This window comes from Lampris incognitus, chromosome 4, assembly GCF_029633865.1.
Source record: "Lampris incognitus isolate fLamInc1 chromosome 4, fLamInc1.hap2, whole genome shotgun sequence".
Taxonomy (NCBI): Eukaryota; Metazoa; Chordata; class Actinopteri; order Lampriformes; family Lampridae; genus Lampris; species Lampris incognitus.
The window spans coordinates 32,134,281-32,150,566 of record NC_079214.1 but is presented as its reverse complement, the minus strand read 5'-3'; the positions used below and the strand labels follow the sequence as shown (position 1 = coordinate 32,150,566).

The following is a 16,286-nucleotide window of genomic DNA, read 5'->3' as shown; positions in this document are numbered from 1 at the left end:
TATGGTTTGGAGACAGTGGCACTGATGAAAAGACAGGAGGCGGAGCTGGAGGTGGCAGAGTTGAAGATGTTAAGATTTTCAGTGGCAGTGATGAAGAAGGACAGGATTAGAAATGAGTATATTAGAGGGACAGTTCAGGTTGGATGGTTTGGAGACAAAGCAAGAGAGGCAAGTTTGAGATGGTTTGGACATGTGCAGAGGACAGATGCTGGGTATATAGCCATGGTGATGCTGATCATGTGGCTTGGGTCCTGGGCTGTTCCGGTGCCGTCTGGAAACTGCTTGGCATCCTCCTCATTATATTCTTCATATATTTTATAATTCCATTACAATTCTGTTGTCCTCTTTCAATGTTGAATTCTGTAAATTGTGTAAACAACATAAATTGCATGTTGTCCGCCTTGTGAGAGAGGTCCCTCCTCTGTTGCTCTCCCTGAAGTTTCTTCCTATTTTTTCTCCTTGTTAAAGGTTTTTTTTTTTTAATTTAGGGAGTTGTTCCTTATCTGATGTGAGGGTCTAAGGACAGGATGTTGTGTTGCTGTAAAGCCCCTTGAGATAAATTTGTAATTTGTGATATTGGGCTATACGAATAAAAATAAATTGAAAATTGACTATATTGGGAGAGGGATGCTGAATATGGAGCTGTCAGGCAAGAGGAAAAGAGGAAGGCCAAAGAGGAGGTTTATGGATGTGATTAGGGAGGACGTGCAGGTGGCTGGTGTGACGGGACGATGCAGAGGACAGGGAGAGATTGAAACGGATAATTCACTGTGGTGACCCCAACCCCAAATCTGTGTGAGGCCTGATGTCTAGTGGTGAAAGGGATGATACTGACCTAACCATCTGCTATTGGATTATGATTGATGTCAGGGGATGTCACCATCTACTACTACTACTTTCGGCTGCTCCCGTTAGGGGTCGCCACAGCGGATCATCCGTTTCCATTTCTTCCTGTCTTCTGCGTCTTCCTCTGTCACACCAGCCACCTGCATGTCTTCCCTCACCACATCCATAAACCTCCTCTTTGGCCTTCCTCTTCTCCTCTTCCCTGGCAGCTCCATATTCAGCATCCTTCTCCCAATATACTCAGCATCTCTCCTCCACACATGTCCAAGCCATCTCAATCTTGCCTCTCTTGCTTTGTCTCCAAACCGTCCAACCTGAGCGGTCCCTCTAATATAATCGTTCCTAATCCTGTCCTTCTTCGTTACTCCCAGTGAAAATCTTAGCATCTTCAACTCTGCCACCTCCAGCTCCGCCTCCTGTCTTTTCGTCAGTGCCAATGTCTCCAAACCATATAACATAGCTGGTCTCACAACCATCTTGTAAACTTCCCGTTTAACTCTTGCTGGTACCCTTCTGTCGCAAATCACTCCTGACACTCTTCTCCACCCACTCCAACCTGCCTGCACTCTCTTTTTCACCTCTCTACTGCACTCCCCGTTACTTTGGACAGTTGACCCCAAGTATTTAAACTCAGATGTCTTTGTCACCTCCACTCCTTGCATCCTGACCATTCCACTGTCCTCTCTCTCATTCACGCATAGGTATTCCGTCTTGCTCCTACTGACTTTCATTCCTCTTCTCTCCAGTGCATACCTCCACCTCTCCAGGCTCTCCTCAACCTGCACCCTACTCTCACTACAGATCACAATGTCATCCGCGAACATCATCGTCCATGGAGACTCCTGCCTGATCTTGTCCGTCAACCTGTCCATCACCATTGCAAACAAGAAAGGGCTAAGAGCCGATCCTTGATGTAATCCCACCTCCACCTTGAACCCATCTGTCATTCCAACCGCACACCTCACCATTGTCACACTTCCCTCATACGTATCCTGCACCACTCCTACATACTTCTCTGCAACTCCTGACTTCCTCATACAATACCACACCTCTCTCGGTACTCTGTCATAAGCTTTCTCTAAATCTACAAAGACACAGTGCAACTCTTTCTGGCCTTCTCTATACTTCTCAATCAACATTCTCAAAGCAAACATCGCATCTGTGGTGCTCTTTCGTGGCATGAAACCCTACTGCTGCTCGCTGATCGTCACCTCTCCTCTTAACCTAGCTTCTATTACTCTTTCCCAAATCTTCATGCTGTGGCTGATCAACTTTATACCTCTGTAGTTGTTACAGTTCTGCACATCGCCCTTGTTCTTGAAAATCGGTACCAGTATGCTTCTTCTCCACTCCTCAGGCATCCTCTCACTTTCCAGGATTGTGTTAAACAATCTAGTTAGAAACTCCACTGCCATCTCTCCTAAACATCTCCATGCCTCCACAGGTATGTCATCAGGACCAACTGCCTTTCCATTCTTCATCCTCTTCATAGCTGCCCTCACTTCCTCCTTGCTAATCCGCTGAACTTCCTGATTCACTATCCCTACATCATCCAACCTTCTCTCTCTCTCGTTTTCTTCATTCATCAGCCCCTCAAAGTATTCCTTCCACCTTCTTAGCACACTCTCCTCGCTTGTTAGCACATTTCCATCTCTATCCTTGATCGCCCTAACTTGCTGCACATCCTTTGCAGCTTGGTCCCTCTGTCTAGCCAATCGGTACAAGTCCTTTTCTCCTTCCTTAGTGTCTAATCTGTCATACAACTCACCATACGCCTTTTCCTTTGCCTTTGCCACCTCTCTCTTTGCTTTACGCTGCATCTCCTTGTACTCCTGTCTACTTTCTTTATCTCTCTGACTATCCCACTTCTTCTTTGCCAACCTTTTCCTCTGTATAATTTGCTGTACTTCCTCATTCCACCACCAAGTCTCCTTGTCTTCCTTCCTCTGTCCTGATGACACACCAAGTACCTTCCTAGCTGTCTCCCTCACTATTTCTGCAGTGGTTTTCCAGCCATCTGGCAACTCTTCACTACCACCCAGTGCCTGTCTTAACTCCTGCCTGAACTCCACACAACAGTCTTCCTTCTTCAACTTCCACCATTTGATCTTCGGCTGTGTCTTCACTCGCTTCCTCTTCTTGGTCTCCAAAGTCATCCTACAGACCACCATCCGATGCTGCCTGGCTACGTTCTCCCCTGTCACCACCTTGCAGTCTCCAATCCCTTTTAGATGGTGCCTTCTACATAAGATATAGTCCACCTGTGTGCACTTTCCTCCACTCTTGTACGTCACCCTGTGTTCCTCCCTCTTCTTGAAATATGTATTCACCACAGCCATTTCCATCCTTTTCGCAAAATCGACCACCATCTGTCCTTCCACATTTCTCTTCTTGACTCCATACTTTCCCATCACCTCCTCATCACCTCTGTTCCCTTCACCAACATGTCCATTGAAGTCCGCTCCAATCACCACTCTCTCCTCCTTGGGTACCCTCTCCACCATGTCGTCCAACTCATTCCAGAATTCTTCTTTTTCATCCATCTCACACCCAACTTGCGGGGCATATGCGCTGATAACATTCAGCAATAAACCTTCAATTTCCAGCTTCATACTCATCACTCTGTCTGACACTCTCTTCACCTCCAGCACGCTCTTGACATACTCTTCCTTCAGAATTACCCCTACCCCATTTCTCCTCCCATTCACACCATGGTAGAAGAGTTTGAACCCACCTCCGATACTCCTGGCCTTACTCCCCTTCCACCTGGTCTCTTGCACACACAGTATGCCTACCTTTCTTCTTTCCATCATGTCAGCCAGCTCTCTCCCTTTACCAGTCATAGTGCCAACATTCAAAGTTCCAACTCTCACCTCCACATGCCTACCCTTCCTCCTCTCTAGCTGCCTCTGGACATGCTTTCCTCCTCTCCTTCTCCTTCGCCCAACAGTAGCATAGTTTCCACCGACACCCTGCTGGTTAACAGTACCGGTGGCGGTCGTTGGTAACCCGGGCCTCGACCGATCCGGTATGTAAGTCTTATTTATGATCCGCATATTTCATTTGGCAAAGATTTTACGCCGGATGCCCTTCCTGACGCAACCCTCCCCATTTGTCCGGGCTTGGGACCGGCACTAAGGATGCACTGGCTTGTGCATCCTCAGTGGCTGGGATGTCACCATCTATTGTGCTATATACAAAATGACATCATCTGGCACCAATGACCAACATATAGCAGATGGCCAGGTTTTCACCATTAGATTTCAGGTTTCATGCAAATTTGGGGTCAGGTTACTTATTTCCTACAAGGTAAGGTATTAGAGCCAAAGATTATTACTTGTTAAGGGATGGACTTCTATACCAACGCAGTGATATTTATTCTTGAGTTTATAAAGTGTGATACTGGCTGAAGTGGTATCCATTTCCCTAGTATGAACAGAGTGGTTCAACAAAATTGCAGGAAAAAAAATCTTGTGCTTTATTTTTGAATGTAAAAAAAAAAACAGTAATCATTTAAATGAGATACATGGATGCTGGTTGATGGAGCGTGAATGCTTGTCGTACAGAAACTCAGCTGGATCAGAACAGTTGCCAGCAGACAGTGAAGAGGACTTGCTTCACTCAACAGACATCAGAAAGACTCCTGCTCAGACACAGTGTTGATGGCAGACCCCTTGTCCAGAAAATGTCATGCAAGTTCAAATGCTACTTACACACGATATTAAACAATAAGAGCTTATGCTTTTATTGTGTAAGCACTTGAGCAGAAACCATGCTTGGGTGTAAAATGAAAGGGAGCTGATAAAGCCCAAGCCCTAAATTTGGGTTATCAGATGGATTCGTCCCATCACAGATTTCGCACTTGACATTGTCAGTAGTCTCAAAAGTACAAACCCTAATTCCGATGAAGTTGGGAAGTTGTGTAAAACGTGAATAAAAACAGAATACAATGATTTGCAAATCCCTTTCGACCGATATTCAATTGAATACACTACAAAGACAAGATATTTAATGTTTAAACTGATAAACTTTATTGTTTTTTTGCAAATATTCACTCATTTTGAATTTGATGCCTGCAACATGTTCCAAAGAAGCTGGGACAGAGGCAACAAAAGACTGGGAAAGTTGAGGAATGCTCAAAAAACACCTGTTTGGAACATTCCACAGGTGAACAGGTTAATTGGAAACAGGTGAGTGTCATGATTGGGTATAAAAGGAGCATCCCCGAAAGGCTTAGTCGTTCACAAGCAAGGATGGGGCGAGGTTCACCACTTTGTGAACAACTGCGTGAGCAAATAGTCCAACAGTTTAAGAATAAAGTTTCTCAATGTACAATTGAAAGGAATTTAGGAATTTCATCATCTACAGTCCATAATATCATCAAAAGATTCAGAGAATCCGGAGAAGTCTCTGCACGTAAGCGGCAAGGCCGAAAACCAAGATTGAATGCCCGTGAGCTTCGATCCCTCAGGCGGCACTGCATTAAAAACCGACATCATTCTGTAAAAGATATTATCACGTGGGCTCAGGAACACTTCGAAAAACCATTGTCAGTTAACACAGTTCGTCGCTACATCTACAAATGCAAGTTAAAACTCTACCATGCAAAGCGAAAGCCATATATCAACAACACCCAGAAACGCCGCCCGCTTCTCTGGGCCTGAGCTCATCTGAGATGGACTGATGCAAAGTGGAAAAGTGTGCTGTGGTCTGATGAGTCCACATTTCAAATTGTTTTTGGAAATCATGGACATCGTGTCCTCCGGGCTAAAGAGGAAAAGGACCATCTAGATTGTTATCAGCGCAAAGTTCAAAAGCCAGCATCTGTGATGGTATGGGGGTGTGTTAGTGCCCATGGCATGGGTAACTTGCACATCTATGAAGGCACCATTAATGCTGAAAGGTACATACAGGTTTTGGAGCAACATATGAAGCCATCCAAGCGACATCTTTGTCAGGGGCGTCCCTGCTTATTTCAGCAAGACAATGCCAAGCCACATTCTGCACGTGTTACAACAGCTTGGCTTCGTAGTAAAAGAGTGTGGGTACTAGACTGCCCTGCCTGCAGTCCAGACCTGTCTCCTATTGAAACTGTGTGGCGCATTATGAAGTGCAAAATACGACAACGGAGACCCCGAACTGTTGAGCAACTGAAGTCGTACATCAAGCAAGAATGGGAAAGAATTCCACCTACAAAGCTTCAACAATTAGTGTCCTCAGTTCTCAAACGCTTGAGTGTTGTTAAAAGGAAAGGTGATGTAACACAGGGGTAAACATGCCCCTGTCTCAGCTTTTTTGGAATGTGTTGCAGGCATCAAATTAAAAATGAGTGAATATTTGCAAAAAAACAATAAAGTTTATCAGTTTGGGCATTAAATATCTCGTCTTCGTAGTGCATTCAATTGAATATAGATCGAAAAGGATTTGCAAATCATTGTATTCTGTTTTTATTTACGCTTTACACAACATCCCAACTTCATTGGAATTGGGGTTTGTAACTTCTGGCATACCGAAAGCAAGATTAGGTCAAAGCCTAGTATATGGCTGGACCGTGTATGGTCAACATTCAAAAATGTGGTCAATTTGTTCATTGGTAGTGTTGAAATTGTGACCAATTTGTTAGAGGGATAGTCAGTTGATAGTGTCTGTAATGTGAATTTCTGGATATTAAATGTTCGTCTGCAATTTCTGTAGTGGTTTTAGTAATATTTGTTGTTAAAGTTATAAATGCAGTTGCAAGAACAATACTTTACACTCATATCTTGGGATGTTTGATTTGAAAGAGAAATTAATTTAATTGTAATTATAACTATTCTAATTATCTGTTATTCCCCCTCCTCTGTCTTGATGCATGCACAATAATGTAGGTAAAGAAATTCCAGATGAACTGATTCAACTTTCTGGGATCCCCCCTCCTCTTGCATTGTTTCTATCTGTGGATGTCGCTTATTTTTCTAAGACTCACTCTGTATTAAGTGTTTTGTCAGTGATTGTTATTTGGGGTGCTTTAACTGTGCTCTCCCTCATGCCTCTTGGCGCATGGAGAACTGTTTTCTCCCCTTCTCTGCTCTATGCTGGACTCTTACGGTGTGAACCAGATGTGGAAAGAGCAGCAAAATATTCTGTTCTTAGCGTTTCAGTAGTAGCCACGAGCAGCAATTTATTACTTTCATTAGCGTGTGATAAAAGCGGAATGAGCTGGAACCGCTGCACCAATTCATTTTGAAAGAGCAACGGCTAATAGGGAAACTCCCACTTCCGTGTTTACCAGTGACGGCATTGGTCGGCCAACCAATCGTGTAACTGTCATTGGTCACCTGATCCAGTGGCCCAATTGCTGAACTTGATCACTCAGTCACTCCAAACAAACAGTCTGACCCACAGGAAGGCTGTGGGTGTGAGCCTGCCATTGGCTGACTATTTCTGTCAGAATTCTCCTCCCCTTCTGCTATCTACGTGTTACCGTTTTCATAGTCTTGCATAGCCAGACCTACCTCCACACTTTGTTTTATCGCTATGCCAGCGCTAGTCATAAAACTTTGTTTAATCATCAATGACAGGACTATGTGAGTCTTAGATTTAGCCTCTATGTATGTATGTATGTATCTATCTCTATCAATTCAGGTTTTACTACAGTTGCAGGACCACAACAATTTGTGAATGTACCTTGGAAAATCTGTCTCACAAGACTTCATGGCCGATGTTGATCATCAGTCTTGAGTTTATTTGGCACATCTTTTAACTCTGACAGTGGCATGTGCCACTGATATTGATGTGTTCCACTTCTCATGAGCTACTGTGATATCGGTTCAGTAATGTTCTGCAAGAGCTGCATACAGCTATAAAATCATTTGTGGTTTTAACAAGTCCAGTGAGCTCCTCCAGAGCTAAATATAGGCATGCTTCACCTCTAGGGAACCGATGATCAAGTTATGTTTGTCTTTGTCAGTAAAAGTTTATCACATAGTCGACGTACATCTTTTACTGTTTTATGTGGCCTTTTTGTTTTTCGGGGATTTAGCTATTTTAATAACATTTATATGCCAGTGCACAATTCAAAATCCTTTCTCAGAAACTCGGAACATCACATATGATGATCCACAGGCAATTATGCGGGGCTTGGTTGTGGATGAATGTTTCCCATGATCATTTAAAACCTGGAAAAATCTGAAGTTGTGGGAAATGATTTTGCTTTTAGGAAAAACTCCCAATTGGCCCCTGGTTCCATGTCGTCGTAGCTTGCCAATGTCGAAGCTGAGATATTCAAGTCAGCTCTCCACCCCAAAAATACATTTTTAAAAATATTTTTGGGATACATAACAGTCAGCTGTCTCAGATATGCTACTCATTATTATGGAAAGTTTATACCATTCTTTTTAACAAAGCTTATTTAAAAGCTGGCTCATGGATTCTACAAAGTACAGTATTTTAGTTTTTCCCAGTGATGTAGCAGGCTACTGTAATGTTCATGTTCTTCCTTCTCTTGCAATAAATGGTAAGTGTCATCCTGTATGTCTCTGCGCCCTCCGTATCAGATTCTGTGCTTGAAATATATTAGCAGAAAGTTGACTTTCAAACACTTGAAAAAGCAGAAGATTGAAGTAAATAAAACTTGACTCCATTCAGCTTCATTACAAAAGCACAGCATTTAAAATGAAATTTGTCTTTCCCTGTCTCTTATCTCATCCTCCAGTGACCCCACAGTTATCCAGAGGAAAAGGCTGGAGGCGGCCTATGCGGCTTTAGCCGGAGATTCATGGCAACCAACCTTTGTCCAGCTACTGGAAGAAGTGGAGAGGGAGGAGCTTAATAAGTCGAGCAAAGTCAAAGGCAATCTCCCTCCACACCCCTCAGCCAGCCCTTTGTATGGCACTGACATGGAGCCAAACCTGGACATACACTTTCAGAGAGACTTGGGTAGTCCAGTTGAGTCCTGCCGGACAGATCAGGTAATAGAGACATAACATTCTTTCCCCAACAGAGGCAGGTCAGTCAGGTTTAAAATTGACTGGTTTTAGATGGGCCGGGTGATGTTTTGATGACTGAAAGCCGTGATTGGTGAACAGTATCATCAGTCTCGCAGATGCCTCTCCCCTTCTTGCCTAAGTCTAGGGAGAATCCCAGCTTTATTATGAGACATGGCACATACAGCATGCAGCCAATATGCCCCAGCCCATTCCCCTGCTCCCCGGCTCACTCTGGCAGCAACCTAACTAAACTTTACCTAACCTTAACCCTAAACTTAACTACTGTAACTAGTTGCTGTTCCTGCTGTGTGAAAATCAACTTTTGAGAACGCATTTCATGACTCTTCAGGTAGTCCTGAAATGATTTGTTGATTAATTGATTAATCAACAGAAAATAAATTGATTATAATTTTGATTATTGATTATAATTTTGGTTGTCGATTAATAGTTTGAATCATTAATCAAGTAAAAATACCAAATGTCTGTGGGTTGCACAGAAAGTTGAATCAGTTCATCCAGGGACACCACCTAGCCATTGGTTCAGATTTGTGGACATTCATTCATTCATTCATTCATTCATCATTAGCCGCTTCTCCGGGGTGAGGTCACAATGGCAACAAGCTAAGTAGGGCACTCCAGACATCCCTCTCCTCAGCAACACCCTCCAGCTCTTCCTGGGGGATCCCGAGGGAGGCGTTCCCAGGCCAGATTGGACATGTAGTCCCTCCAGCGAGTTCTGGGTCTACCCCGGGGTCTCCTCCCAGTTGGCCATACCCGGTAAACCTCCAAAGGAAGACACCCTACGGAGGAAACTCATTTCAGCTACTTGTATCCACGATCTCACCCTTTCGGTCACTACCCAAAGCTCATGACCATAGGTGAGGGCTATGTGTCCTGATGACCATAGTCATCAGGACACTGTACCACCAAGCTGACCACATCCCCACCGACACAGCGGCCGGGGAAGGGGAGAAATCCCACATTAAACAGGTCTGTGTTAAGTATGGTGTTTGTCAAAGCCAAGAAGATGCCCAAACAGTGCACCAGCTGATCGAAGAGAGAAGGACAACAGCTGTCTTAGCGTAAACCAGTGGTGATTCCGTATGTGGCGGGAGTGTCGCAACAGTTGAGACGCGTATTTTCCAAACACTGTGTCTCAGTTGCTTTCAAACCCCAAAATTCTGCGCCAGAAATTGGTCCACCCCAAGGATCAGGTCTCCCAGCACAAACAGAGCAGTATATAGTGTACGCTGTTAAGTGCCAGGAGGGTTGCCGTGACTTGTACACTGGGGAAACAAAACAGACTCTGGCCAAGAGGATGGCACAACACAGAAGAGTTAATGAGTCAGACAAGGACTCCACAGTCTACACCCACCTACAAGTAGTGCTGCAACTAACGACTATTTTGATAGTCGATTAGTCACCGATTATTGAACCAATTAATCGACTAGTCAGATAATGAGTCGCACAAAACAGTAGCTCTTAATTAGCTATCAGCTTTTAAATTTAGCTTGAGGTTGTTTTAGGCATGTGCTAACTAAAAATAAATACAAAGATGAATACTTAATTCAAAAATACGTCTTTTATTAAACTTTGCTGCTCATTAGGCAACAACTGATATAAAAGATAAATAAAAATTCAAGTTTTTGAATTGTCCATTTAAAACCAAGGACAGGTAAAGTGCAGGGTAACATTACTCTTTTAAACTCTTAGAATCCTGCACACAGGTATAGATGGAGTTGTATTGGCTTTATGTTAATGTTAAAAGCCAAGACAACTCCGTCTATGTTCGTGCATTACTGAGTTGCTCCCATAATAAACAAGGTCCACCTTACAAATCTTGCAGGTAATCCTTTTCTTTGCCAAGCTGAGAGTGAAATTCTCCCAGACTTTCGATGTTTTAGGATGCGATAGTGTTGCATTGGCCGCTGTCATTTTGCTGTTTTGTTTACGTCCTGTCGCTTCCACTTCCGTTCGTGGTCGCGTTTGCGCATGTGCAATTCTCAGAGTTGAGAAGGAAGTGAGATGCCTCACTCCTTAGCTACTACCATCACCAGCTCCGGTGAAACGATGTTTAGTTCAGTTCCACAGCGTGAAATACATGCACGATGACGTAACCAACGAATTGTTGACAATTAATTTCGTTGGCAACTAATTTTGTCATCGATTTTTGTCGACTACATTGATTAATTGTTGCACCCCTACCTACAAGCCAGTGGCCACTCTTTCAATGATGAGGACGTGCACGTCCTTGATAGGAAGGAACGCTGGTTGGAACGAGGCGTCAAAGAAACCATGTGAAGAGGGAACAACTATCCCTAAACCAAAGGGTGGGGGGTGGCTAAGAGTACATCTGTCGCCATTTTACAATGCTGTGTTTGCAACTATTCCCCAATCCTCTGATTAGTACACATTGCAGATGCAACTCTAGTTAATGGTCATAGCAATTTGCATATGAATTATGAATCTAATCGTTATTTTCAGTTGTTATGCCACTGTATTGTTTATAATGGTGGGGATACCTGCAGTCAGTTGAGACTGAAGAGATCACCTTGATGAGTAATGAAACGTTTCTCTCAATAAATGTTGTGTCCAGATGAACTGATTCAATCACATTGTGTCCAGATGAACTGATTCAACCTGTGATTTCCTTACCTGGATTATTGAGCATGCGTAAAGACATCTGTTTGTTGCATTTTTATGGGGGGCGGGGGTATTTTGGCTCTTTAGTTTCAGGTAAAGGGCATGAAAATTTGTTTTGTAAAAGAATGCACTGCTTATACACCGATCAGTCAAAACATTAAAACCACCTGCCTAATAGTGTAGGTCCCCTTCATTCCACCAGAACAGCCCTGACCCATCGAGGCATGGACTCCATAATATCTCTGTAAGTTTTCTCTGGTATCTGGCACCAAGACGTTAGTAGCAGTTCCTTTAAGTCCCGTAAGTTGCGAGCTGGGGCCTCAATGGATCGGGCTTGTTTTCCAGTACATCCAACCGATGCTCGATTGGATTGGGATCTGGGGAATTTGGAGGCCAAGGCAACACCATGAGCTCTTTGTCATGTTCCTCAAACCATTCCTGCACAATTTTGCAGTGTGGCAGGGCACATTATCCTGCTGAAAGAGGCCGCTGCCATCAGGGAATACCGTTGCCATGAAGGGGTGTACTTGGTCTGCAACAGTGTTCAGGTAGGTGGTATGTGTCAAAGTAACATCAACATGAATGTGAGGACTCAAGGTTTCCCAACAGAACATTGCTCAGAGCATCATACTGCCTCTGCCCACTTGCCTTCTTCCCACAGTGCATCCTGGTGCCATCTCTTCCCATGGTAACCAACTCACACGCAGCCCCGCCATCCACATGATGTAAAAGAAAATGTGATTTATCAGACCAGGCCACCTTCTTCCATTGCTCCATGGTCCAGTTCTTTTTTTGGGGGGGGGGATTTTCCCCCCAATTGTACTTGGCCAATTACCCTATTATACGAGCCGTCCCGGTCACTGCTCCACCCCCTTTCATTTCATTTCATGTACACAATTGCCTGAAGTGAAATGACAAAGTGTTCCTGAGTCTTGATTCCTCTGCCGAGCCAGGGGGGCTGCAGACTACCACATGCTTCCTCTGATACATGTGGAGTCGCCAGCCGCTTCTTTACACATGAAGGTGAGGAGTTTCACCAGGGGGATGTAGTGAGTGAGAGGATCACGCTATTCCCCCCAAGTTCCCCCGACCAACCAGAGGTGGTGCTAGTGCAGCGACCAGGACACATACCCACATCCGGCTTCCCACCTGCAGACACGGCCAACTGCGTCTGTAGGGACGCCCAACCAAGCTGAAGGTAACACGGGGATTCGAACCGGCGATCACTGTGTTGGTAGACAACAGAATAGACTGCTACGCTACCAGGACACCTCCCATGCTCCAGTTCTGATGCTCACATTTCCATTGTAGGCGCTTTCAGCGATGGACAGGGGTCAGCATGGGCACTCTAACCGGTTTGCGGCTATTCACCCCCATACACAGCAAGCTGTGATGTACTGTGTCCCCTCACACTTGTCTACCATAGCCAGCATTAATATTTTAAGCAATTTTAGCTACAGTAGCTCTTCTGTGGGATCGGACCAGACGGGCTAGCCTTTGCTCCCCATGCATATGGGCTTCCATAACCCTGTCGCTGGTTCACCGGTTGTCCTTCCTTGGACCACTTTTGGTAGGTACTGACCACTGTACACCCAGAACATCCCACAAGTTTTGGAGATGCTCTGACTCAGTCGACTAGCCGTCACAGTTTGACCCTTGTCAAAGTTGGTCAGATCTTTACACTTGCCCATTTTTCCTGCTTCCAACACATCAACTCAAAGAACTGACTGTTCACGTGCTGCCTAATATACCCCCCCCCCCTTGACAGGTACTATTTTAACAAGGTAATCAATGTTATTCACATACCTGTCATTGGTTTTAAATGTTTTGGCTGATCGGTGTAGTTATCTTGGAGAAGTTAGCCCATTCAGTCTATTGTGTACATATTGGACAAATGGTCACCTTGTCAAATTATTTCACCCGTTCATAAAGGACATCTCTGAGCTGAGGGGCATGCGACAGTACACTGTGGCTCAGCTGGTGGTGGAGCCAGACATCCTGGAAAGCTCACACTGCTCCACAGCATCTCAGGAACAGGAAACCAGAATCGGACCAGAGCAATTGTTGGCACCGAACAGTGAAGAGAACCTGCTGAGCCCAGTAAAGGCAAAAGAAAACACAAAACCAACACGCAAATATCACAGACAAGCCAGCAAAGCACCAAACAAGTAAGTAAAAGCAGCATCTGTGTATTGTTTTGTTTTGGTTTTCACTTCATTGTGTTACAGTTTATTCTTTCAGAGATTATCCTCACCTTCAGAGATTAATTCTATATAAGAACGGCTTCTTCTTTGCTTCATATTGTACATAGAGGAAAACATACCAGTCTTCATGTCTCCACTCTAAATCCTAACAGTTTTGACCTCTTTTATTATTATTATTATTATTATTATTGATTGAAAATTCAAGATCCTTTATTTTTACATCTCTAAGTACAAGAGAGTAAAATTATTGTGTTTCAGTCCCTCAACACTGCTGCAACAATAGCAATAAAATAACAAAACAAAAAAGCAGTAATAATAATAAATTGTGTGTGGTGTATGTAAGATGCTGTGTGTATGTAGGCTCTGCCTTAATAATTGTGCATGTGTGTAGTTGTTTGCATATTTGTGTGTTTGTGTATGTCAAGCCATGTGTGTGTGTGTGTGTGTGTGTGTGAGAGAGAGAGAGAGAGAGAGAGAGAGACAGAGAGAGAACTGAGGATGCGCTGAAGACCATAATAATGATAATAATAATCATTACATATATATAGCGCTTTTCTAGACACCCAAAGCACTTTGAAAGCTTAGGTATTCCCTTGACACAGCCTGTTTCACCACATGGCTGGTGTGTTCATCCCGGTGTGCAGACAAATGCTCACAAGACAAATGCTCACAATACTAACAGAAAAAGAGACAAATGCTCACAAATTGTTTTACAAGAAAGGAAATCGATTTCATGTACATATTTTACTAGTGCATTTGGTTTTGAAAGTATTTGTACATATTTTCATAATTAAATCGATATGTAAACATATTTCATATTTGTATTATCTGTATACTATCATTTTTCGCTGTAAATATAGATTATAAAACAATTTGTGAGCATTTGTCTCTTTTTCTTTTAGTGTTGTGAGCATGTCTTGTGAAAATTTGTCTTGTGAGCATTGGTCTTGTGAGCATTTGTCTTGTGAGCATTTGTCCTGGAACCGTTCATCCCAGGTGAGGTCCTTGAAGCTGGGTTAATTATAGTCATGAATGGTTGCTTTGGTACATGGGACATTTGGCTAATTTGGTGGTTTTGATTCCTACTTGGACAACTGTCTCTTAAAATGTATTCACTCAATGGTTAGACAGTGTGGAATGTCTGTCAAATGACAACAGTTAATTTCTACTTGTGATGCTTTGTTTATCGCACCGCATCCTTTTTTAGTCACCATGGATAGCTAAAGTTCTTAATGAGGTGTTTTATTGTTGTTGGAGTCTTTGTTCAGAAATGTGTTTGAAATAATACGAAAGCAAGAAATAATAGATGTAAAAGCAATTATCCACGTCTACATGTATTCCTCTAGGGCTTTGTTGTAAATGAGTTTGCCTGTATGATTTAACATAGCTTAGGTGAGGTGGGGGAGGGGGACATGGATCCCTCATTCTCATGATGTATTTGATGTTAACTGTTCATTAACTATAAATACAGCACATCAACTGAGTTGACGCAGTCAACAGAAAAAGATGTAGACAACCCAGTCTCCTCTGACGGCCTTCACAGAACCTCCCTACGAAAGCTATGTAAACGTCAGGGCAGTGACCCACTCAGAAAGTAAGTCCAAATGCATTAATCTATAGTAATGTGTTGTTGGCTGAACGTTAATAACCTTTTAATTTCCTACTTGGAATAAAAACTCAAAGTCCGATGCTGATTTGCGATACGGTGCCTTTTGCTAAAAAAAAAAAAGTTTTTTTTAATCATGATTTCTTTGGATTTTTTTTTTAATTGAAGAGATTGTTTCACTCTGATTTTTCTAGATTTAATTGGCTCCTGACACACTGCATTTATTCTTACTTAGAAAAATTAAATGACATTATCGGATTTGTCAAACTCAAATGGAAATTCAAGAATTTGATGTGATAGTAACAGAAAAATCTAGTTTGTGAAAGTTGTCATCTCATTTACTCAAACTGTCTTGTATTGCTGGTAAAGATTATTTAACAGTAAATGACACAGTTGATACTTTAGGTAGACATTTTGTTTTTAATATTGCTGTGATTATATCCTCTCCTAATTGGGAATCCTATCCTAAGGTCTCTTGGAAAATCTTAATGAAAATTTAGAGTGTAGCTTGGAGTCTATTTCAGAATGGATTACAGTGGACTGGATTACAGTGTCGTGAAACTATCACTTATAACAGCGCATTATGTAAAAGTGCATAGATACACTTTCTCATCTTATGTTTTGCCATTAAAGGTTGTGAAGACATTCAACATATGCAATGTATTTTTAGTCAAATCATATCCCATTTATATGGAAGCTGTTTGACTGATCATGAACTGTTGGCATGCAGAAACTCAACAGAGTCGAAACCGTTGTCAGACAACAGTGATGAGGACCTACTTAGCTCTCTGGACATCAGTACAGCCCCTGTATGGAAGCGCCATAAACGTCAGGCTAGCAGTTCACTTGGCAAGTAAGTGCAAATGCATTACCCTTCATTATTTGAAGACTTGATTTTTTTAACTATTTTTTCAGACCTTTAACTTGGTTAGTCCCATTGCAGCATCAAGACCAAACATTTGAATTGCAAAACAAAAGCATACAACTCAACATAGCATGAAAAGAAAAATCACATTTCAC

The 16,286-nt window shown here is 42.9% G+C and overlaps 1 protein-coding gene across 2 annotated transcripts in view; it reads left to right on the top strand.

Annotated features, from left to right (window-relative positions):
* terfa (telomeric repeat binding factor a) overlaps positions 1-16,286 on the top strand; it is a 70,480-nt gene that overhangs the window by 43,434 nt on the left and 10,760 nt on the right. For both annotated transcript variants that reach the window (XM_056279034.1, XM_056279033.1), the window contains exons 9-12: positions 8,540-8,795; positions 13,389-13,624; positions 15,132-15,254; positions 15,997-16,119. In XM_056279034.1, coding sequence (XP_056135009.1) covers positions 8,540-8,795; positions 13,389-13,624; positions 15,132-15,254; positions 15,997-16,119 — 738 coding nt within the window. The remainder of the gene's footprint in view (positions 1-8,539; positions 8,796-13,388; positions 13,625-15,131; positions 15,255-15,996; positions 16,120-16,286) is intronic.